Raw genomic sequence first — 23,062 nt, 5'->3', positions numbered from 1 at the left:
TTTCATAAATAAACGCAAAAAATATTGTCCTAAATTTGGTACTAACATGAAGTCCAATATGTGACGAAAAAAGAATCTCAGAATCACCGGGATCCGTTGAAGCGTTCCAGAGTTATAACCTCATGAAGTGACACTGGTCAGAATTGCAAAATTTGGTCTGGTCATTAAGGTGAAAATTAGCTCCGTCACTAAAGGGTTAAGGAGATGTTTTAAGAAAGAAAAAAAAAAAAAAAAAAAAAAAAAAAAAAAAAAAAGTGAAAACATTTATATATCATTAACATGTCAATCTTCTGATTTCCACAACTCCAAGACTTGTCCTTCGAATGTTGGCAGCCAGGCTTTGAATTATGCGGTCCATGATTTAACACACATATATATATATATATATCTCAAGACCAGTCTGGAATTATGATAAAACATTTGCAATTTGTATGAAGACCTTGTATGCATTAAAAACAAGACACCTACATACTATGCACTTACTACAATACACATTTTATTATCTTTGCATAAAAATATGCAGGCACATCAATTGTCTCAGGACAATATTTTGACCTCTATTTACAGACAGGAAAAATAAAGTACAAGCAGTCTAACCAAAGATGAGGAATTGTCACCAAATTAGTAACCAAATGAATATGTATAACATATGGAATTCCCAGCACGCGCTGAAATAAGTCTTCCAACAGTTGGCACAAGTCTTGACTTATAGACAGGTAGCCAGGGATGTGTAATAATACAACCTAATCTTAAAGAAAGGTTATTGCAAACATCACTCATAAGAAAGAAGGCAAGTACTATTGGGTTTTTGCTACATGAGATATTGACAGTTTACAAACAAATTTATACACTATGAAAATAGCTTATTTGTTAAGAGCCATCCTTTATACAGTAGCGATATGAAAATAGAATGCATATTTGCCGCGCAGCTCATCACTGATGAGTCTCCTTGAAGTGTCTCATGAAATCTGCCAGTTTTTCAACATCATCCACAGTGACAGCATTGTAGAGAGAAGCTCGGATTCCTCCTACAGATCTAGAGGAAGACACAAATTTAACCCATGAAAGTCCAAAACATGTCAATTAACAAGGTCTGTACAATAAATAAAGCTTGTAAAACCATGTTCTCATAGACAACCTCGATACACATGACAACAACTTCATCCCAAATATTACAAATTTTAGGACAGGTCCATACTGTTTGTGCCCAGTGTCAGCACATACGCTTAGGAGATACATGCCCGACAGTGGGCAGTCAGGATGTACATTGAGGTCTCCATTATCTATATAGAGACCCTCTAGTAAAGCACCCCCCTAAGCAAATTATCTAGCACTGCAGGGGTGCTTTTACTACAAGGTCCCTGCCCCTACTCTTGTACTCGCCCTCAAGCAGCTTCACATTTTACCAACACTGCTACAGTACTGCAGTGCCAACATCTGAAAGCACAGAAGCCTGACGTTACGCCACAAGCTCTCAATGAAAGCCTATGAGAGCAAGAACGAGGTCCTCAGACTTACATCGAATAGTTTTATCCAGTTCACTAAATGAAACATTAGAGCGCACCAGTAGGTCACAAACTGCAGTAGACCAATAGGAGCGGCTGTGATAGAAGATGATGGAGGCGGGTAAGTATAAGAGTAGGGTCAGGGAACTTAGATTTAAAGCACCACTCTAGCAGTAAAATAATAAAATAACCAAACTCTGGAGTGGTGCTATATGAAACGTTCACCATATGGTATCTTATACCTAATGGTAGGTTTCTTTGTAGTGGCAATTTAAACAGTATGAGAAAATTAAGCAGACAGCTTCCCTATACATACGGTACGCATGCACTTTTGGCCTCCATGTGAAGAAAGCTTGCCTATGGCAATATTACAGCATAAATCGGAAAAAGCTCAAAGTATACTGTAGGCTAGGTGTACAGATAGGTGTACCTAGCCTTATTCTATGTTTACACCCCAACTGTAGAAATCAGTTACTCAAGTAACATCACTTTCACTTAAGATAACCCCTTTTTAAATAGGTATTTGATATCTGGGACTTCAATTTTTTTTCTCATTGGGCTAAGGCTATGTGCGCACTGCACTGCACCTAAAAGGTGCGCTTCAGAGCGCAGCTGAAAAGCTCCGTTCTGAAGCGCATGGTGCCGGCAGAGAACGTGCGCTCTGCCTGCAGCTCCTGCCATAGACAGAGCAGGGGCTGCCGGCAAAGCGCACGGAAGAAGTGACATGTCACTTCTTAGAACGCAGCGATTCGGGCAGCAGCCGAAGCGCTGCGCTCTAAGACGCCACGTGCGCACGGCTCCTGCACAATCTCCATAGATTGTGCAGGGGACGCAGGACGCATGCAGTTACGCTGCGCTACAAAGCGCAGCGTAACTGCATGAATTACGCACATATCACCTGCCTGTCAGTTCTTAGGCTAACTACCTGCCTGTTCTATCCGGAGCTATCGCAAAGCGATCATAGACGCTCCTGCTGTTCACAACAGAGCAGCTTTTCTCCATTCTGTGGTTTACAGTCACAAGAGTGATCCGTGACCACTCTGTGCCAACAGAAACCACAAGTTCATAGGCCCATTAAAAAAAAAAAAAAAAATTAAATAAGAATAGTCCCAGATAACCCCCTTTAAAATCATCATAAATTAGATACTGCCAGAAACAATTTCTACCTGTGTCCTTTAAGAGACATCATGCCAAGAGCCACAGCTTTCTCAAGGAATTCTTTCTCCAAGGCACTGTCACCCTTGATACTTCCGATATGGAAAGGAATGTTCATTCTGCTCCTGCTTTTTCTCTCAACAGGACATCTTAAAAAAAAAAAAAAAAAAAACAAAAAAAAAAAGGTATGGTTCGTCTGTAAGACAAGACAAATCCTGGGAGAAGCAGAAAGCTGAAGGTTTGAAAACCATGGACCGCGAGCTGCACCATACTCTCCCTGACACCCATCTGCTGCCGCCTGCTTCCCCAAGATACAGACACGGCAGTGAACACATTGATGAAGGACTGTGCTGCTGGCTCCATCTTTCATAATCCCCGTGAGTAGCAGCAGATGCCATGACATCACATCTTCACGTGTGCCTCGGTATTTTTGTATGTGCATTGGATGTTTACACGTATATAGGAGGATGTGGGTGCTCAGAATTTTGTATAGAGGGGATATGAAACCTATATAGGAGGCTTTATAGGTGCTCAATGTATTGAGACTATGTGGGGGTTCAATGTATATAAGAAGATTTGTAGGTGCTCATAATTTATATAGGAGGCCATGTAGGGGCTCATAATGTATTTAGGAGGCCATGTGTGAGGTGATACTGTAGTTAGGTGACTGACGGGGCTCACACTGTATATAGAGTGGCTAGATGGGGGGGGCTCATAATGTATATATAGGGGCAGTGGGCATTCATACTGTATTTATGGGGAATTCAGCATACTTCATTATACACAATATTAAGTGATATATATATATATATATTCTTTATTTTCATGACTCTGAAAATTGTAGATTCACATTGAAGGCATCAAAACTATGAATTAACACATGTGGAATGAAATACTTAAAGTGTGAAACAACTGAAAATATGTCTTATATTCTAGGTTCTTCAAAGTAGCCACCTTTTGCTTTGATTACTGCTTTGCACACTCCTGGCATTCTCTTGATGAGCTTCAAAAGGTAGTCACCGAAAATGGTTCACGTCACAGGTGTGCCCTGTCAAGTTTCATAAGTGGGATTTCTTGCCTTATAAATGGCGTTGGGACCATCAGTTGTGTTGTGCAGAAGTCTGGTGGATACACAGCTGATAGTACTACTGAATAAACTGTTAGATTTTGAATTATGTCATGATAAAAAGCAGCTAAGTAAAGAAAAAACAAGTGGCCATTATTACTTTAAGAAATGAAGGTCAGTCAGTCCGAAAAATTGGGAAACCGTTGAAAGTGTCCCCAAGTGCAGTGGCAAAAACCATCAAACGCCACAAAGAAACTGGCTCACATGAGGACCGCCCCAGGAAAGGAAGACCAAGAGTGACCTCTGCTGCAGAGGATAAGTTTATCCGAGTCATTAGCCTCAGAAATCGCAGGTTAACAGCAGCTCAGATTAGAGACCAGGTCAATGCCAGAGTTCTAGCAGCAGACACAACTCTAGAACAACTGTTAAGAGGAGACTTTGTGGAGAAGGCCTTCATGGTAAAATAGCTGCTAGGAAACCACTGCTAAGGACAGGCAACAAGCAGAAGAGACTTGTTTGGGCTAAAGAACACAAGGCATGGACATTAGACCAGTGGAAATCTGTGTTTTGGTCTGAGGAGTCCAAATTTGAGATCTTTGGATCCAACCACCGTGTCTTTGTGCGACGCAGAAAAGGTAAACGGATGGACTCTACATGCCTGCTTCCCACCATGAAGCATGGAGGAGGAGGTGTGATGGTGCTTTGCTGATGACACTGTTGGGGATTTAGTCAAAATTGAAGGCATACTGAACCAGCATGGCTGGCTACCAGGGCATCTTGCAGCAACATGCTATTCCATTCGGTTTGCGTTTAGTTGAACCATCATTTATTTTTCAACAGGACAATGACCCCAAACACCTCCAGGCTGTGTAAGGGCTATTTGACCAAGAAGGAGAGTGATGGGGTGCTACGCCAGATGACCTGGCCCCCACAGTCACCAGACCTGAATCCAATCAAGATGGTTTGGTGTGAGCTGGACCGCAGAGTGAAGGCAAAAGGGCCAACAAGTGCTAAGCGTCTCTGGGAACTCCTTCAAGACTGTTGGAAGACCATTTCCGGTGACTACCTCTTGAAGCTCATCAAGAGAATGCCAAGAGTGTGCAAAGCAAGAGGTGGCTACTTTGAAGAACCTAGAATATAAGACACATTTTCAGTTGTTTCACACTTTGTTAAGTATTTCATTCCACATGTGTTAATTTATAGAATTGATGCCTTCACATTGAAGGCAATGTGAATCTACAATTTTTAGAGTCATGAAAATAAAGAAAACTCCTTGAATGAGAAGGTGTGTCCAAACTTGGTCTGATATAATATAATATAATATAAATATATATATATATATATATAAAAATTATAATCCATGTTAATATTAAGCAGAATTAACTTTAGCTTACTGGTTCAGCCCTCCACACCAGTCAGTGTCTCTTATGTGGCCCCAAGGGAAAATTTCTTAACCCCTCCCCCTAATAATACGATCCCATAGGGTGGTGTAATATTCCAAAGATAAAAAAAAAACGAAGTGGGATTTTAGGTTTTGGGCTTCCTTAGAAGAAAAAGCCTTCATTTCATGTCTACCATGTAATATGCAGAAACTCATTCAACAAAGAATAGGTTACAGCTTAAAACTTACACAAATAATCCATTGGATTCATCTATAATATTGTAAATCATATCCGATTTGATGATGCTTAGCTTCTCCATGCACGCGGCACCTCCATTATTCTTAATCCATTCCAACACCAATCCCATTATGTAGATGCTGAAAGACAATGTCATAGTGTATAAGCCCAATACTACCAAATTATGTTGGTTACATTGTGCAAGATCATCTAATGCTCAGCTGTGATAAAACACAGAAATGGTATTTTTATGTTTTGGGGGTGTTTTGTTTTTTTTTTGACAAGGGGCAGACTAACCAGTTTGCCAAAATCTTACATTAAATAAAAGAAAATGATCACATATATTCTAAAATGTACTCACAGCAAAAAAGGGCAACCAGTCCAGTTAGCCCAGGCCAACACATCTAATGCACAAACAGGATGCAGACAAGCCTCTCAACATGGACACTTCACAGGTGCAAGGTAAATTGCACACCAGTGGCGCGCATAGGGCACTGTTCACACTTGTATGCGCATGGTGTCCAGCCAGCAACCTATTACCACGCCCTTACTATTAGATTAGGCGGGCTACTCGGACACTACTCACTGCAGCACGCAAGGGACAGAAATTCCACTATGCACGGCCGTATTAAGAGGCCCGGCTGCACCCCGCATAGTCAAAGTGCAAAAAATACATATAAAATATGTGAGGTATTAGTTTGTAAATTGGCCAATGTACGTAAGCCCACAATCCTCATCACGGATCCTCACGCTTGCGGGTCCCTATTTTTGATATTTATCAGTGTAGGGACCCGCAAGCGTGAGGATCCGTGATGAGGATTGTGGGCTTACGTACATTGGCCAATTTACAAACTAATACCTCACATATATTTTATATGTATTTTTTGCACTTTGACTATGCGGGGTGCAGCCGGGCCTCTTAATACGGCCGTGCATAGTGGAATTTCTGTCCCTTGCGTGCTGCAGTGAGTAGTGTCCGAGTAGCCCGCCTAATCTAATAGTAAGGGCGTGGTAATAGGTTGCTGGCTGGACACCATGCGCATACAAGTGTGAACAGTGCCCTATGCGCGCCACTGGTGTGCAATTTACCTTGCACCTGTGAAGTGTCCATCATGTTGAGAGGCTTGTCTGCATCCTGTTTGTGCATTAGATGTGTTGGCCTGGGCTGACTGGACTGGTTGCCCTTTTTTGCTGTGAGTACATTTTATAATACATTTTTGGGGGAGTTTTTATCTCCTCTTTTTGTTGCTATTTTTCACATATATTCTAAGTAACAAAGGGGAAACATCATGCAGAAGTCAGAAGTCAGTACATAACAATTGCTGTACAGGGGATTTGCCTAATAGGCTATGGAGACTTGGCAATATCATAATTTTGGCGATATTACGCCTTTGCTATTAAAGACCACATATGACAGTTACATACCTGAAGCACGGAGGAGTATTATACAGAGAGCCATTTCCTGCCTGGATTTTGTAATCAAGAATCGTAGGGCATTCTTTCAACGCAAAACCCAAGAGATCTTCTCTTACTATTACTACTGTGACCCCGGCACAGCCAATATTCTTTTGAGCTCCAGCAAACACAAGTCCAAACTAGAAAGTAAAAACAAAAATATATAGAAATATAATATATAGACACACATTTTTTTTTTGTAGAGTGATAGCAGTTGTCAGCTCAAAGCCTTGTTGAGCGTCTGCATGCTATCAGCTGGTACTAAATTGGTTGCTTTCTGCATTATGTAGCCTCATTGTCAGGGCTTATGTACACAGGAAGAGGTTACCATTGGATTCAATAAGATTCAACTACCACCATGGATATGAAGAGTGAAGCCCCCTGTATGGCAGTGCCTAGATGGCTTTAACCTCAAGGAGCCACACAGGCATTGTCTCTGTCTCAAGTGTACGTAAAGGTACCTTCACACTTTAGCGATGCAGCAGCGATCCGACCAGCGATCTGACCTGGTCAGGATCGCTGCTGCATCGCTACATGGTCGCTGGTGAGCTGTCAAACAGGCAGATCTCACCAGCGACCAGCCCCCAGCCAGCAGCGACGTGCAAGCGACGCTGCGCTTGCACGGAGCCGGCGTCTGGAAGCTGCAGACACTGGTAACTAAGGTAAACATCGGGTATGGTTACCAGCGCACACCGCTTAGCGTGTGCAGGGAGCAGGAGCCGGCACTGGCAGCGTGAGCTGCGGAGGCTGGTAACGAAGGTAAATATCGGGTAACCACCTTGGTTACCCGATGTTTACCTTGGTTACAGCTTACCGCAGGCTGTCAGACGCCGGCTCCGGCTCCCTGCACATTCAGGATTGTTGCTCTCTCGCTGTCACACACAGCGATGTGTGCTTATCAGCGGGAGAGCAACAATAAAAAAAACGAACCAGGGCTGTGTGTAACGAGCAGCGATCTCACAGCAGGGGCCAGATCGCTGCTCAGTGTCACACACAACGAGATCGCTAATGAGGTGACAAAAAAACGTGACTCAGCAGCGATCTCAGTAGCGATCTCGCTGTGTGTGAAGCACCCCTTAGTCCTTCAAGAAGTTGTGATTACTACGACTAATAGCATACAGTGATTTGTTTCCCCCCCCTCCCTCCCCAACCCTGCACCTACCACCTGATCACAATACATAGTCCTGTTTGCTTCACTTTAGACATCTTTATGCCCAGATTATAGCCTACATTTTATTCTTCTGAGGTCGTCCACCAATCCCATGATGCATTAGTATAGAGACACCTGGACAGCTGGACATACATTTCATCTTTACCTGCTGCTAAGAGGATACCAGTTATTCTTCCCTATCCTCCTAAATGAACTACTAAATTTTTAAAGTATAACATTTATCTTCTTCAGCAGGGTTTCAAAGTAGCTCTATGACAAGCATGGAGGTTTTCAGTAGACCCCTGGCCGTCAGTGCAAACCACTCAGGATCAGCGATCACATCACGAGTGTAGTGATGGGAGCTTCAAATGGTGCAACCCTATGCTAGCGCATATTAAAGGGAATTTGTCACCAGGTTTTTGCTACTTCTGAGAGCAGCATAAGGTAGAGACAGAGACCTTGATTCCAGCAATGTGTCACTTACTGAGCTGTTTGATAAAAATCAATGTTTTCTCTGCTGCAGATCTTGCAGTTATACAGAGCTCATGAATATGCAGGTGTACCTGGCAGCAGCCAAGTAGTCCTCTAATGAGAACATCACTGATTAATCAGCAGGAGACAATCAAAACTACACTAAGCAGCCCAGTAGGTGACTCATCGCTGAAATCAGGATCTCTGCCCCTACGTTAAGCTGCTCTCCAATTAGGTGGCAAGAACCTGGTGACAGAATCCCTTTTAATGTCTTTCAGTTGTCCAAATAAAATGTAAAAAACAGCAACCACAGACTAACAACTGCCAAAAGAAGCATAACTAGAAAGTAGGAAGCGTCATAAGGCTGTGTCCGCACTTTGCGTCATCATAGTGTAGTTGCAGTTCTAAACGCATCCTCTGGCAGAAATTGCTTTTGCCAAAGTTGCTTTTGACCACAAAATCGCGGTAAATACGCGTGCCTTTTTTCTGGCTTTTAGCCGCATTTTTAACCTGTGTTTCCATTGCTTAAAGTCAGATGCATTTTGATTACAAAGACACTACAAAATAAAGTTTTGACATACAAACTATGAAAAAAAAAATTATTTAAATCATAACGAAAGTAGTTATATTTAATATAATTATAGCAGTTTTATACTATTTATGGCTATAATTAAAATAAATTTATATTTTTCATTAATATAATTGTCAGACTATGTGTGTATGTAAAGGGACATATTATTCCATTATTTTGAAGTCAGAAAAGCATGCATTTATGTAGTCCAAAACGCATTCTTTCTGCAGCCAAAAAGCATGTAAAACGCTGGAATTTTGATGTTGCTTGCTTTTTACAACTGCTCATTGACTTCAATGTTAGCAAAACGCAGCCCAAATGGCAACAATTGACATGCTGCTTCTTTGAACGCAGAGTTTTTGTTCAAAATTATGCAAATTAAACGCAGCGCTTAATACTGCAAAGTGCGCACAAGAAATCCACTTTTCCCATAGACTTTGCTGGAAAATCAAAACGAATGCATTTTGGCATGAAAACGCTGCAGTTCAAAATGCTGCAGAAAAGCAGGTGAAAACGTAAAGTGCGGTCACAGCCTAAGGGCAGCTTTGCACGTTGCAACATCGGACGTGCGATGTCGGTGGGTCAAATCGAAAGTGACGCACATCCGGCGTGACTTTCAACATCGTTGTGTGTAAATTCTAGATGATACGATAAACGAGTGCAAAAGCGCCGTTATCGTATCATCGTTGCAAGCTCCGACTTTTCCATAATGTTGCTTCAGCGATTGTACGATGCTGTTCCTCGTTCCTGCGGCAGCACACATCACTGTGTATAACGCCGCAGGAGCGAAGAACTTCACCTTACCTGCCGCTGGCGGCTCTACGGAAGGAAGGAGGTGGGCAGGATGTTTACATCCTGCTCATCTCCGCCCCTATTGGCCACCTTCCGTGTGACGTCACTATGACGCCGCACAACCCGCCCCCTTAGGAAGGAGGCGGGTCGCCGGCCAGAGCGACGGTCGCAGGGCAGGTGAGTGCATGTGAAGCCGGCATAGCGACGGGGGCGGGGACTATCGCGTGCGACATCGCAGCATCGGCTTGCGATGTCGCAACGTGCAAAGCCCGCCTAAGAGTTTGTATTCTATGGGACCAATCAGAAGGCGGTTTGCAAATCTTAATATAAAAACTTATTTGCACAATTTTTTTTTTTTTTTTTTTAGAAAAGTAACAAAAATAGCCATATACCTTGGAAATATCAATTGGTCTGGACAGGAAGTTTGAAGACATATCACAAACCAAGATTGCGCCTTTCACATCAGGAATATCGTGAAACTCCACGCCATGTACAGTTTCATTGCCACAGTAGTAAACATAGGAAGCTTCTGGATTAAGATTCCAGCTGTCTGAATCTGGGATTTCTGAAAAACAATCATTCATATTTATGTCCTAATAAAAGCGAAGATTCATACTCATTTTGACTTTGCTCGCATAAATACGATGGACATTTTTAATTTTCTGTAAAGCAAATAAGTCAGCGAGGTTTTAGTATTCATCTGAGAGTAGCATAATGTAGGGGCAGAGTCTGATTCCAGGGATGTGTCAATTAGGAATGTTTCACACGTCAGTGAAAAACAAAGACTTTTTTTCCACCGACGTGTAAACGCATATGGTTCTCAGTGTGCCGTGATTCATGGCACACATGGGTTGGCCATGTGCAATCCGTGATACATACTCCGTGATTGCACATGGACGTTTACTCACCTGTCCCAATTCCTGCTGTCCGTGGTGCTGAAGTCTCCAGCTCTACAGCAACCAGCCCCCGCTGTCTCTCACCTCTGCAGCTACTTCTGGGTTGGCTCTGGCTGCATACATGAATATGCATACCATACTGAGCCAGCCAGGAAGCTGCAGACAGCAGAGGCAGAACACAGCATCGCTGGAGAAGGGGAGTTGAAAATGTTTATTTTCAATGTACGTTTTTTTCTGGTACGGATTTCACGGACCACACCATAGTGTGGTCCGTGGGACATCAGTGATGCCAAAACAAAAACAAAACCACACACACACACACACACACACACACACGTGTGCGCAGACCCATTGATTATGAATGGGTCTGCATATGTCATCGATTCTGGTACATATATATATAAGCTAGCACATACGTACCAGAATCACTGATGTCTGAAACAGGCCTTAGACTGTGTTGTAGTTTCAATACAATCAGTGTTTTATCAGCAGGATAATATCACTAGAGTGCAAAGTTTCATGTGCAGAACAGTCCAGCTAAACTGTACAACCCCGCCCACAACGATTGGCAGTTTATTGACAATGAACAGTGTACACAGGAAGCTGCCAGTCAGTGATGTGGGCGAGGTTCTACACGGCTCAGCTACATATACAATAGAGAAAACAGGGATGCTTTCAAAACTACACAAAGAAGCCCAATTAGTGACACATCGCTAGAATCAGGATTTCGGTTAATACATTATGCTACTTTCAGATTACATATCAAAAATCTGCTGACAGATTCCCTTTAAAGAGCAGCTTATAGATCTGCACTGTGACAACCATATTGAAGAGGACGTGATAGTTAGCCAGTGCTCTTTAACCCCTTTGCAGTAAACACGAACTACAGACTTTCCCTTAATTTTATTGAAAACCCAGCCTAATAAATATGCAAAGAGCTGATTTAGTACCTGTGTAAGTTGCGAGCTTAGGGTGGACGATGTTTACTTTTCCATACTTCTCCGCCTCCTTAGCCGCTTTTGCTGACCAGGCGCCTGTAACTATGTAATCTGCACACTTCGCTTCTTTCAAAGCAATAAGATTAAGAGGCACGGCACAAAACTGGCCACTTCCACCTCCTTGAAGGAAAAGTACTTTATAATTGTCTGGAATATTTCTGTTTAAAATAAAAGCAATACATAATAATGTAGAAATATGAATTTAGCACATAAAGGACAATTTGCAACAGACTCATTGGACTGATCATGATTTATGTGAAGGCAGCATGTGACAGATATGATGCCAATGAGAAAGAATGATATATATAGAAAGACTTGATTATTCAATTTCCTCAACCACACTCAATTTCAGGTAGAAAGAAGCAAATAATCCTGTGTACAGGAGCATGGATTTAAAGGGAGCATGTGTTGGGCTAACATTCATTCAGAAATAAGCAACTGCACTGCAATGAACCGTACTGGGGTTGCTCAAAGGAGGAAAAAAAAAAAAAATATAAAATGTGATCTACTTTTGCAGAAAACCATCTTGTGATCTGATGATGTACCATATTTTTGGTTTAAGACACAACAAAAAAAAAAAAAAAAAAAAAAAAGGGGGGGGGGGGGGGGTTTGTTTTATAGTCCAGTGGCGTCTTACCCAAGGGAGGGAGGGAGGGGGATCAAAAGAGCCAGGGGCTGTTGCAGAGCAGGGTGATTCTGTCGGCGGTGCAGTGGGTGTCTCAGAAACAGTCAGTGGTGACTGCTGGTGCTTTAGTGGCTGGGCTGGGGCTGCAAGTAGAGTCGGCGCGTGCGCAGGTTGAGCTATAGGCTGAATGACAAGCTGGAGATCTCATCTGTGCATGCGCCACCTCTGGGCACCATTTTCTTTAATTACGCTGCTGGCTGATCAATGGGCCGGAGGCGGCGCATGTGCAGATGAGATCTTGAGCCGAGAGCTCCATCTGCACGCTCACACTCTGGGCGCAATTATTTTAAGCCCTCACCGCCTGCAGTCCCAACCCAGCCGCCGCAGCCCCTCTAAGCCCTCACCACCACCCACCGGTTAGCTACATTCAGATTATAAGACACACCCCTCACTTTCCTCCCAAATTTTTGGGAGGAAAAGAGCATCTTATAATCAAAAAAAAATAAAAAAAAAAAATATATATATATATATATATATATATATATATATATATATATATATATATATACATACACACATACACACACACACACACACACACACACACACACACACACACACACACACACACACACACACACACACACACACACACACACACACACACACACACACACACACACACACACACACACACACACACACACACACACACACACACACACACACACACACACAGTAATTAGCTACTTAAAACACTGTGGCAAACCTTTTTTTTTTATTAACCAACAGTGCCAGATACAGGTCGAAGCTACCCTACATACCTATGTGCTTAGCGCAGAACAGAGCTTTGAACTGACAAGCTCCCTTTAAATTAGTACTAAAAGTTCCTCCAACATTTTTTTTTCCCCTCAAAAGCTCATGCTGCCTTCAGATAAAAATGGGATGATCAGCTCTGTGTCCACTTAAATAACTAACCCTCCACTCATCCGCTCTACAAGTACCACATCACGAGTCGCCAATCAATCGTTTTTGCAGTATACACACTGGTAGACTCAGGCAGAAAAGGACACTTATTCAAGAACAGTATAAGGGCTCTTAGCAGAACTACTGGACTGCAATGACAGAAGCTCCTTGCTTGTTTGGTGGTAGAAATGTCCTCTTGGGTCCCTGGGCAGCTGCACCAGTGATATAGGCGCCCCTGAATGTAAGGATTAGTGTCTAGTGAGGAGCGAGCACTACCATGCTCGGGTGCTCAGTAACTGTAACAAGCAGTTGGATGCGCAGAAGGACTCGACTTGTGTACTGAGTATCATAGATATCAATGGGGGAAGCCAAGCAATTTTCTGAGAAATCTTCCAGAAAAATGCTCGAGTTCCCCATTGACTTCCATTATACATGGGCACTCAAGTCGCTCTGATCCAAGCATCTAATTGGTCGTTACAAGTACCAAGCACCCGAACATGGAAGTGCTCACTCATCACTATTATTGACACATTTTAAAAAAATATAAATAAAATAAAGAAAGAAATCCACATATACCATTCCATTTGAAACTAGGGTTAGTTATTTGCGGAGCATTGTTTAGTGCAGTGTATCCTGAAACCTTGCAGGAACTTACAGCAGTTCTCTCATGAACAGCTCTGTAGTATTTAAAATCTTCGTGAAATCAGAGGATCTGTGGCTCATTTCTGTAGAAGACAAATGAAACGCTGGAAGTTAAGATTGGAAATTCCATTCACGTTACAAATCAAGGGGTTATTGGAGCATGCTATGTTTGTCAAACAAACTACATCATGTCCTACCTCTTGTGTTTGTGATCTTTTGGCAAGATGTGACATACAAATTCAATTGCTACACGGATGCAGGCCCAGAGATACTAAGAATGGAGTTTATGAAAAAATTAAAAATGCAACACTCCTCACAGAACAAACACCGCTTTTACTGTAGGTATTAGCTTGAATTAGTTCTGCACTCACCATTGCTGCTTGTTAGTCTTAGGCCTCCTTGACCCATCCAGTTCATGTGAAAACAGACATCACACGTACCGGAGACACGGACTCATGTAGACCCAGCAAGAACAAAACAATGGGCTTGGTCACATAACCGTGTATGCCACAAGGCGACATGTAAGTTCTCAAGGCAGCACAGGTGTCACAAACCGCACACTGATGTGATCTGTGACATGTACCAGAGAAAACACAGGTTACATAAAAATAAAGAATTTTTTATACTTACCTGTCTCCTACACTGCTACTTCCAGGCCCCGCTCATTACATATTCAGTGCACTCACCGCGGACCCAACAGCAGCGATGGGGACAGGCAAGTATACAAAATTCATGCTATACGGACACACACACTTACACCACATTTTGCTCAGATGTGTGAAGGTGGTCTTAGACTGTTTATCCACAATGATTTTTCAACGACGCATAGTTTTGCATCAGATATGTAGCGTTTTCCAGCAAGGTGGATGAAACTTCTAGAAATATCATGCCCCACTTTTGTTTTTATTAAAATTCAGGATAAACTGATCTGCAGTTAGTGTTTCAAACTGCATTAGAGGTGGAAAATCAGAAAAGGGAAAAAAAAAAAAAAAAAAAAAAAAAAAAAAAAAAAACACACAACTGGTTTTTTTGTGCGTTTCTCTTGCCGAAAAACGCCAAAACTGAATTAAAAAAAAAAAAAAAAAAAAACACACAACTGGTTTTTTTGTGCGTTTCTCTTGCCGAAAAACGCCAAAACTGAATTAAAAAAAAAAAAAAAAAAAAAAAAAAAAAAGGCGCAACAAGAGGAGATAAAAACTCCCCCAAAAATGTTATGTACTCACAGCAGAAAAGAGGGCAACTAGTCCAGTCAGCCCAGGCCAACACATCTAATGCACCAACAGAATGCAGACAAACCCTTCACAGGTGCAAGGTATATTGCACACTAGTGGCGTGCATAGGGCGTTGTCCCTGTGTGCTGCATTTGAGTAGTGTCCGCCTAATCTAATAGTAAGGGCGTGGTAATAGGTTGCTGGCTGGACACCATGTGCATACAAGTGTGAACAGTGCCCTATGCGCGCCACTAGTGTGCAATATACCTTGCACCTGTGAAGTGTCCATCATATTGAGGGGTTTGTCGGCATTCTGTTGGTGCATTAGATGTGTTGGCCTGGGCTAACTGGACTAGTCTTGTCTGCTGTGAGTACAAAAGAGAGAAAAAAAAAAAAAAAAAAAAAAAAAAAAAAAAAAAAACACAAGTAACCTAATTTATTTAAAAAGGAAATCTGTTGAGGAGAGCCATAAGATGAAATACTTAACCTCTGGACATACAGCACTGTGAGAAGTGTGTTCAAATAAATCAATTCTCTATACATAAGCCAGTCACTCTTCAGAGGAAGCAAAGATGGCCCCCGATGACATCACAGACCAAGCCATCAGCATGGATCCACCAGATGACGTCCCTACCATCACCATGGATCCATCCGATGACGTCATAGACCCGCCTACAATGACGCCCACCAATCAGCTCATGGACTAACATTGTTCAACCCACTGACCAATGGACACATCCAAGTATGCTCACTGTGGGGCTGCCCCTTTCCTAGGTTATATAAAGGCATGCCCTTGAATAAATCAGGCAGAGCATGAGCTGACTTCTGTCGAGGAAAGATGAATATCCGACTGTGTCTGATCTCATTTTTCAAGCATGCACTCAATCCACACCAATCAGGCCATGCAGTAGGCAACTAGTGATCTCTGATTAAGAGTTCACCCTGACAAATCTGTCGGTCGGTTTTTGCTACCTCATCTGAGAGCACCATGATATAGGCAGAGATCCTGAATCCAATGATGTATCACTTAGATTCTATCAGAACGGCTACAGCCACTAATCAGAACTTTTAGGTTTAGTCATGTAGCAGAGTCCAGAGACTGTCCCGCCCAACCAGGCTCTTTATAGTGCTTGTACATTGACAGTGAGGTGAAAATCAGGGGCATGCCAGACTGCTGTGCTCATGAGCTTCTAGTCCTGTAAGATAAGGGTGGTGCTGCTCAAACATAGCAAATAAACAAAAGATTGGACTGTGACAAAACAGGCACTGTGTTAACCCTTGCAGTGTACTGGCTTTAGCTTACATAGCAAAAATCTGCTGACAAATTCAATTTAATTGTTGGAGGAATGCTGCAACATCAAAAACTCACCAAAAGCTCATTGTGGGAATGTAGCCTTTGGCCCTGTTACAGATGCATAGTACAGTGACCTCAAGATGCAATGGAGCTATGCTGTACTTTTGCTTGCCTGCTATTTAGAATGGAGATATTGGGTTTTACAATTTATGAAATAAAGGCTACAGAGACAGCATATAAGAGAACTTGTTATCATTCTAGTCTTGACACATTTATTTAATTACAACTCTGCCTTCTTCATAAGACAATACGTCTTGTTCCACTCCAAGGAAATGCATTAACTTGAAAATTAGGCATCACCATTCCTCTTGCCACTGGAGCATGTTCTTTCACATTCGGACAGCATCATGAACAGTGCAAGATTCTGTAAGGGCCCACCCCAACGATTAGCAGTTAGTAACGCCCACCGAGACTGGATGTACACTGTCTACAGAGCTGGGACTGATCCTATGTACGATAGATGCAATACTCAGCTGTACTGCCCTGTGCACTGTGCACTCCTGCCCGCAGCCAGAGGTATAAAACGACTAATCAGTGAGGGTCCTACAGACTAACACTGTTAGGCTATGTACCCACGGATATATCCTCAGGTATGGTCGCAGCTGATCCCCAGAATCCGCAGCCATTTATAGCTGTGGGATTCCAGCGAAATAGCTGCGGTAAACCTGCGGACATTTGTGCAACTTACCTGCGGAAGTCCCATCCTCTATCTCCATAGTGGAGGGCCGGGATTTCCGCGGTAATAATTGACATGCAGTTACGTGCGGCTGCTGGACATCCGCAGCCGCACATACCGCAGCATAGACACAGACGCTCCCCATGTCCCATAGGATAACATGGTGAGTGTCTGCTTGCTAAACTGCAGATTTATCTAGAAAATCCAGATAAATCCGCAGGTTTTCCGCTGCATATTCCGCGGTTACAGAGTTTTGTGGGTACATAGCCTTAATTGCCAGACAGCTAAGGCTGAAGCTAAACTGATGTCTACAGTCAGTAAAATATTGAGACTAGCAAAACATGTGGCTGTAACAAAACAACATTAACAGTGGCGTAACTAGAGTCCGATAAGCTCCAATGCAAAGTTTGGGCCAAGTCCTATAAAGACATACTAGACACACACACAAAATGTAGTACAGTCCCCCCATCCTGGGCCACTTCCTGGTAAATATGTCTCCAATCCTGGAATACATGTCCCTCATCCTGGTATGTATAGCCTCATCCTGGGCCCATCCTGGTATATATGGTCCCCATCCTTGAATACATGTCCTTTTCCTGGGCCTCTTCCTGGTATATATGGTCCCCATCCTTGAATACATGTCCTTTTCCTGGGCCCCTTCCTGGTATATATGTTCTTCATTATGAGCCCATCCATCCTGTTATATATGTCCTGATCCTGTGTTCATGCTGGTATTCATGGTCCCCACCTTGGTATACATGTCCTTTTCTTAGTATATACAGTACCCATTCTGTCTCTAATTCATAACATTACTATCATGAGCCACCCCCAGTCATGTGCACACTGACGCCAGCCACTGTTTGGCCAGTAGCTTGTATTCCAGAGCAGGGACTAGACGTGAGTTCTGCAATACATTTCGAATGCACATCCCAGCACTGGGGTCGGCGGGATTAGGCTGCTTTCACACCTCCGGTTTTAGCAGAGCCAGCCTATCCAGCTCTAAAACCTATGCAACGGATGCAGCGACAATATGGCATCCTTTGCATACGTTTTTGACATGCGGCCTGTCCGGTTTTTGCCGCTTGCGGCACACTGAGCATGTGCAGTGGAAAAAACGCATGCGGCTGCCGGATGCGGTGTTTGCCGCAGGACGCCACATGCGGCGTCTATAGGCATGCATTGCAAATCGCCGGATGCAGTGCGATGCGTTTTTTTTTTTGCCGGACAAAAAAAAAAAAAAAAAAAAAAAAATAAAAAAAAAAAGTGCCAGGCAACGTTCCATCCGGCTGCCGCATCGGCTAAATCTGCCGCATGTGGCAAAAACCGGTCCGAACGCAAGCCCATGTGGCACTAATTAAAGTTTATACAAAAAAAACGCAACCTGCCGGACAAAAAAAAAAAAAAAAAAAGTGCCAGGCAACGTTCCATCCGGCTGCCGCATCGGCTAAATCTGCCGCATGTGGCAAAAACCGGTCCGAACGCAAGCCCATGTGGCACTAATTAAAGTTTATACAAAAAAAAACGCAACCTGCCGGACAAAAAAAAAAAAAAAAAGTGCCAGGCAACGTTCCATCCGGCTGCCGCATCGGCTAAATCTGCCGCATGTGGCAAAAACCGGTCCGAACGCAAGCCCATGTGGCACTAATTAAAGTTTATACAAAAAAAAACGCAACCTGCGGCATAAAAAAAAAAAAAAAAAAAAGTTGCGTTTTTTTTTGCAAAGCGCCGGATTGTGCCGCACAGGAAAAACCGGATGTGTGAAAGCAGCCTTAGTCGCAGTCTCTGCAACTGTTATCTCTATGTCCCGGATCATTAACCTTCACAAGAATAAAGCAAATAATTTCCATATTTATTTTACTAACTGGACGACTGTGGAAAGGATATTTAAGAATCTGTCTACTTACCAAGGACACTTATGCCAAGTCCCTTATAATCAACCAATTCTTTCTGAGCTTCTAGCAAAACCTAAAATAAAAAAGGAGAGAATTAGATCTATATATATTAGTGTGTGTTTGAAGTATTAACAATACAACCAGTTGTATCATTCCCACTAGTTATGCATGTAGTAATAACTATAGAAGCTACTATGTACACTAAGCCATGCCTAAAGTGCTGGATGGAATCCTTCTATGGACGGAATGATTGGATTATCAGTTATCAATTTTACATCATTCACCAGTCATCACTTAGCATTGCTCTTCATATCATGACTTTTTCGAAAAAGTCCTCTTGGCACACGAACCACAACATTGTTTTTCCTCTCTTCTTTCTTTCAAGAATTGGCCTTATGAAAGCGGACTTGAAATAAATTCAGCCAATCATGTGCATAGATGTGGGAGAAACGCTGACAGCGCAGAAGTATTGTGACTTAGGCAGATAATGTGGCTAAACCACACCCCCACTTTTTCTCCCCCCACTGATTGGTCAGATGGTGACAGGTGATGCAACTTCTCTGTGCTGAATGTCATCATTTTGTACCAGCTGAAAAAGCCACCACTGTCCAGCCCGGTGCCCCCCCACCACTGTCCCACCCACTGTCCCCCACCACTGTCCAGCCCAGTGCCCCCCACCACTATCCCACCCACTGTCCCCCACCACTGTCCAGCCCAGTGCCCCCCACCACTATCCCACCCACTGTCCCCCACCACTGTCCAGCCCAGTGCCCCCCACCACTATCCCACCCACTGTCCCCCACCACTGTCCAGCCCAGTGCCCCCCACCACTATCCCACCCACTGTCCCCCACCACTGTCCAGCCCAGTGCCCCCCACCACTATCCCACCCACTGTCCCCCACCACTGTCCAGCCCAGTGCCCCCCACCACTGTCCAGCCCAGTGCCCCCCACCACTGTCCAGCCCACTGTCCCCCACCACTGTCCAGCCCAGTGCCCCCCACCACTATCCCACCCACTGTCCCCCACCACTGTCCAGCCCAGTGCCCCCCACCACTATCCCGCCCACTGTCCCCCACCACTGTCCAGCCCAGTGCCCCCCACCACTATCCCGCCCACTGTCCCCCACCACTGTCCAGCCCAGTGCCCCCCACCACTATCCCACCCACTGTCCCCCACCACTGTCCCACCCACTGTCCCCCACCACTGTCCAGCCCAGTGCCCCCCACCACTATCCCACCCACTGTCCAGCCCGGTGCCCCCCACCACTGTCCAGCCCAGTGCCCCCCACCACTGTCCAGCCCAGTGCCCCCCACCACTGTCCAGCCCAGTGCCCCCCACCACTGTCCAGCCCAGTGCCCCCCACCACTGTCCAGCCCAGTGCCCCCCACCACTGTCCAGCCCAGTGCCCCCCACCACTGTCCAGCCCAGTGCCCCCCACCACTATCCCGCCCACTGTCCCCCACCACTGTCCAGCCCAGTGCCCCCCACCACTATCCCACCCACTGTCCCCCACCACTGTCCAGCCCAGTGCCCCCCACCACTATCCCACCCACTGTCCCCCACCACTGTCCAGCCCAGTGCCCCCCACCACTATCCCACCCACTGTCCCCCACCACTGTCCAGCCCAGTGCCCCCCACCACTATCCCACCCACTGTCCCCCACCACTGTCCAGCCCAGTGCCCCCCACCACTATCCCACCCACTGTCCCCCACCACTGTCCAGCCCAGTGCCCCCCACCACTATCCCACCCACTGTCCCCCACCACTGTCCAGCCCAGTGCCCCCCACCACTGTCCAGCCCAGTGCCCCCCACCACTGTCCAGCCCACTGTCCAGCCCGGTGCCCCCCACCACTGTCCAGCCCAGTGCCCCCCACTACTATCCCACCCACTGTCCCCCACCCACTGTCCAGCCCAGTGCCCCCCACCACTATCCCACCCACTGTCCAGCCCAGTGCCCCCCACCACTATCCCACCCACTGGCCAGCCCGGTGCCCCCCACCACTATCCCACCCACTGGCCAGCCCGGTGCCCCCCACCACTGGCCAGCCCGGTGCCCCCCACCACTGGCCAGCCCGGTGCCCCCCACCACTGGCCAGCCCGGTGCCCCCCACCACTGGCCAGCCCGGTGCCCCCCACCACTGGCCAGCCCGGTGCCCCCCACCACTGGCCAGCCCGGTGCCCCCCACCACTGGCCAGCCCGGTGCCCCCCACCACTGGCCAGCCCGGTGCCCCCCCACCACTGGCCAGCCCGGTGCCCCCCACCACTGGCCAGCCCGGTGCCCCCCACCACTGGCCAGCCCGGTGCCCCCCACTACTATCCCACCACTGTCCAACACAGTGCCCCCACCACTGTCCGGTGGCTCAGTGGTTAGCATTGTAGTCTTGCAGCGCTGGGTCCTGGGTTCAAATCCCACCAAGGACACCCTCTGCAAGGAGTTGTATGTTCTCCCCGTGTTTGCGTGGGTTTCCTCCCACACTCCAAAAAAATATGCTGATAGGGAATTTAGATTGTGAGCCCCAATGGGAACAGTGTTACTGATGTATATAAAGCGCTGCGGAATATGTTAGCACTATATTAAAATAAAGATTTGCTTTGAATGCCTCCACCATTATACAAGGCATTCCTGGCAATCCTTCCATTTATCAGGATTTCCTTGACTAATGCACCAAGATAATTTGCTCAGTTGTGCACATTGCTGTGCTGCTGCACGCTCACCATGTGAGTACTGCGAGTGTGCACATCTCACAGATGCATGTCCATAGGGGTCTATGGTACTCCTGTTACCTGCATTACCCAGGAGGGCATACATTCACTTATAGATGCTCATAAGAACAATCCAATCTGTTACATCATCCAATTCCGGTGTTCATTGCAGGCACAGTCTATAGCTGCACGGTGTGCATAAGAGGTGCTCCACAATGCATGGAGAGGGGCAGCTGCCGGCACCTTTCAATACTAGATGCCACAGGAGTGCGGGCATCATCACTGGTAAGTATAGCATTCGCCACTATCACAGCAGTACTTACAGATGGCGGCAGCTTGGCAGGTCCTGCTCCAAAATTAAGAACCTGGGTGATGATGTCCATGGCTGCGGAGGAGCAGACAGCGCAGTGTGCAGGCTCCCGGCGGTACTGGAGCAGCTTTCATGCTCTGCATCTCAGCCTCGGAGAATATCAAGCACAGCGGCGCGTTCTCATTGGTCAATTTCACATGGTGATTTTTGCTTCAGCACGATGATTGGACATATACCGCAGCCGGGATTTCTGATTGGCTGACTGTCCACGAGCTCGGCGCGTGATCAGCTAAGTAGCGATGCAAGGCAGAAAAGAGATTGCACCATCCAGCAACAAACCTACATGTGGAGGGGGCGGAGCCTCAGCTCATATACATGTGCATCCACTGTGCATCCACTATATGGACTCCTACACCTCTACTGCCTGCCTGTATATATACATCCAGCAACCACCTATATATGAAGGGGCGGAGCCTCAGCTCATATACATGTGCATCCACTATATGGACTCCTACACCTCTACTGCCTGCCTGTACATATACATCCAGCAACCACCTATATATGAAGGGGCGGTGCCTCAGCTCATATACATGTGCATCCACTATAGACTCCCACACCTCTACTGCCTGCCTGTATATACATCCAGCAACCACCTATATATTGAGGGGTGGAGCCTCAGCTCATATACATGTGCATCCACTAGACTCCTACACCTCTACTGCCTGCCTGTATATATACATCCAGCAACCACCTATATATGGAGGGGCGGAGCCTCAGCTCATATACATGTGCATCCACTAGACTCCTACACCTCTACTGCCTGCCTGTATATATACATCCAGCAACCACCTATATATGGAGGGGCGGAGCCTCAGCTCATATACATGTGCATCCACTATATGGACTCCTACACCTCTACTGCCTGCCTGTATATATATACATCCAGCAACCACCTATATATGGAGGGGGCGGAGCCTCAGCTCATATACATGTGCATCCAC

At 45.3% G+C, this 23,062-nt stretch overlaps 1 protein-coding gene across 1 annotated transcript; it reads right to left on the bottom strand.

Annotated features, from left to right (window-relative positions):
* Positions 1 to 476: 476 nt before the first annotated feature.
* On the bottom strand, positions 477 to 22,214 carry PSAT1 (phosphoserine aminotransferase 1). The gene is made up of 9 exons (XM_075340305.1): positions 22,075 to 22,214; positions 19,057 to 19,117; positions 13,925 to 13,994; positions 11,631 to 11,836; positions 10,177 to 10,349; positions 6,771 to 6,940; positions 5,357 to 5,485; positions 2,672 to 2,809; positions 477 to 1,036 (listed from the first exon to the last, which is right to left on the bottom strand). The coding sequence occupies exons 1-9, from the start codon at positions 22,132 to 22,134 to the stop codon at positions 934 to 936; spliced, it is 1,110 nt and encodes a 369-aa protein (XP_075196420.1). The 5' UTR covers positions 22,135 to 22,214; the 3' UTR covers positions 477 to 933.
* Positions 22,215 to 23,062: the final 848 nt, after the last annotated feature.

This window comes from Anomaloglossus baeobatrachus, chromosome 1 (genome assembly GCF_048569485.1).
Source record: "Anomaloglossus baeobatrachus isolate aAnoBae1 chromosome 1, aAnoBae1.hap1, whole genome shotgun sequence".
Lineage (NCBI taxonomy): Eukaryota > Metazoa > Chordata > Amphibia > Anura > Aromobatidae > Anomaloglossus > Anomaloglossus baeobatrachus.
The sequence above is the reverse complement of the archived record's forward strand: the minus strand, read 5'-3'. Positions and strand labels throughout refer to the sequence as shown.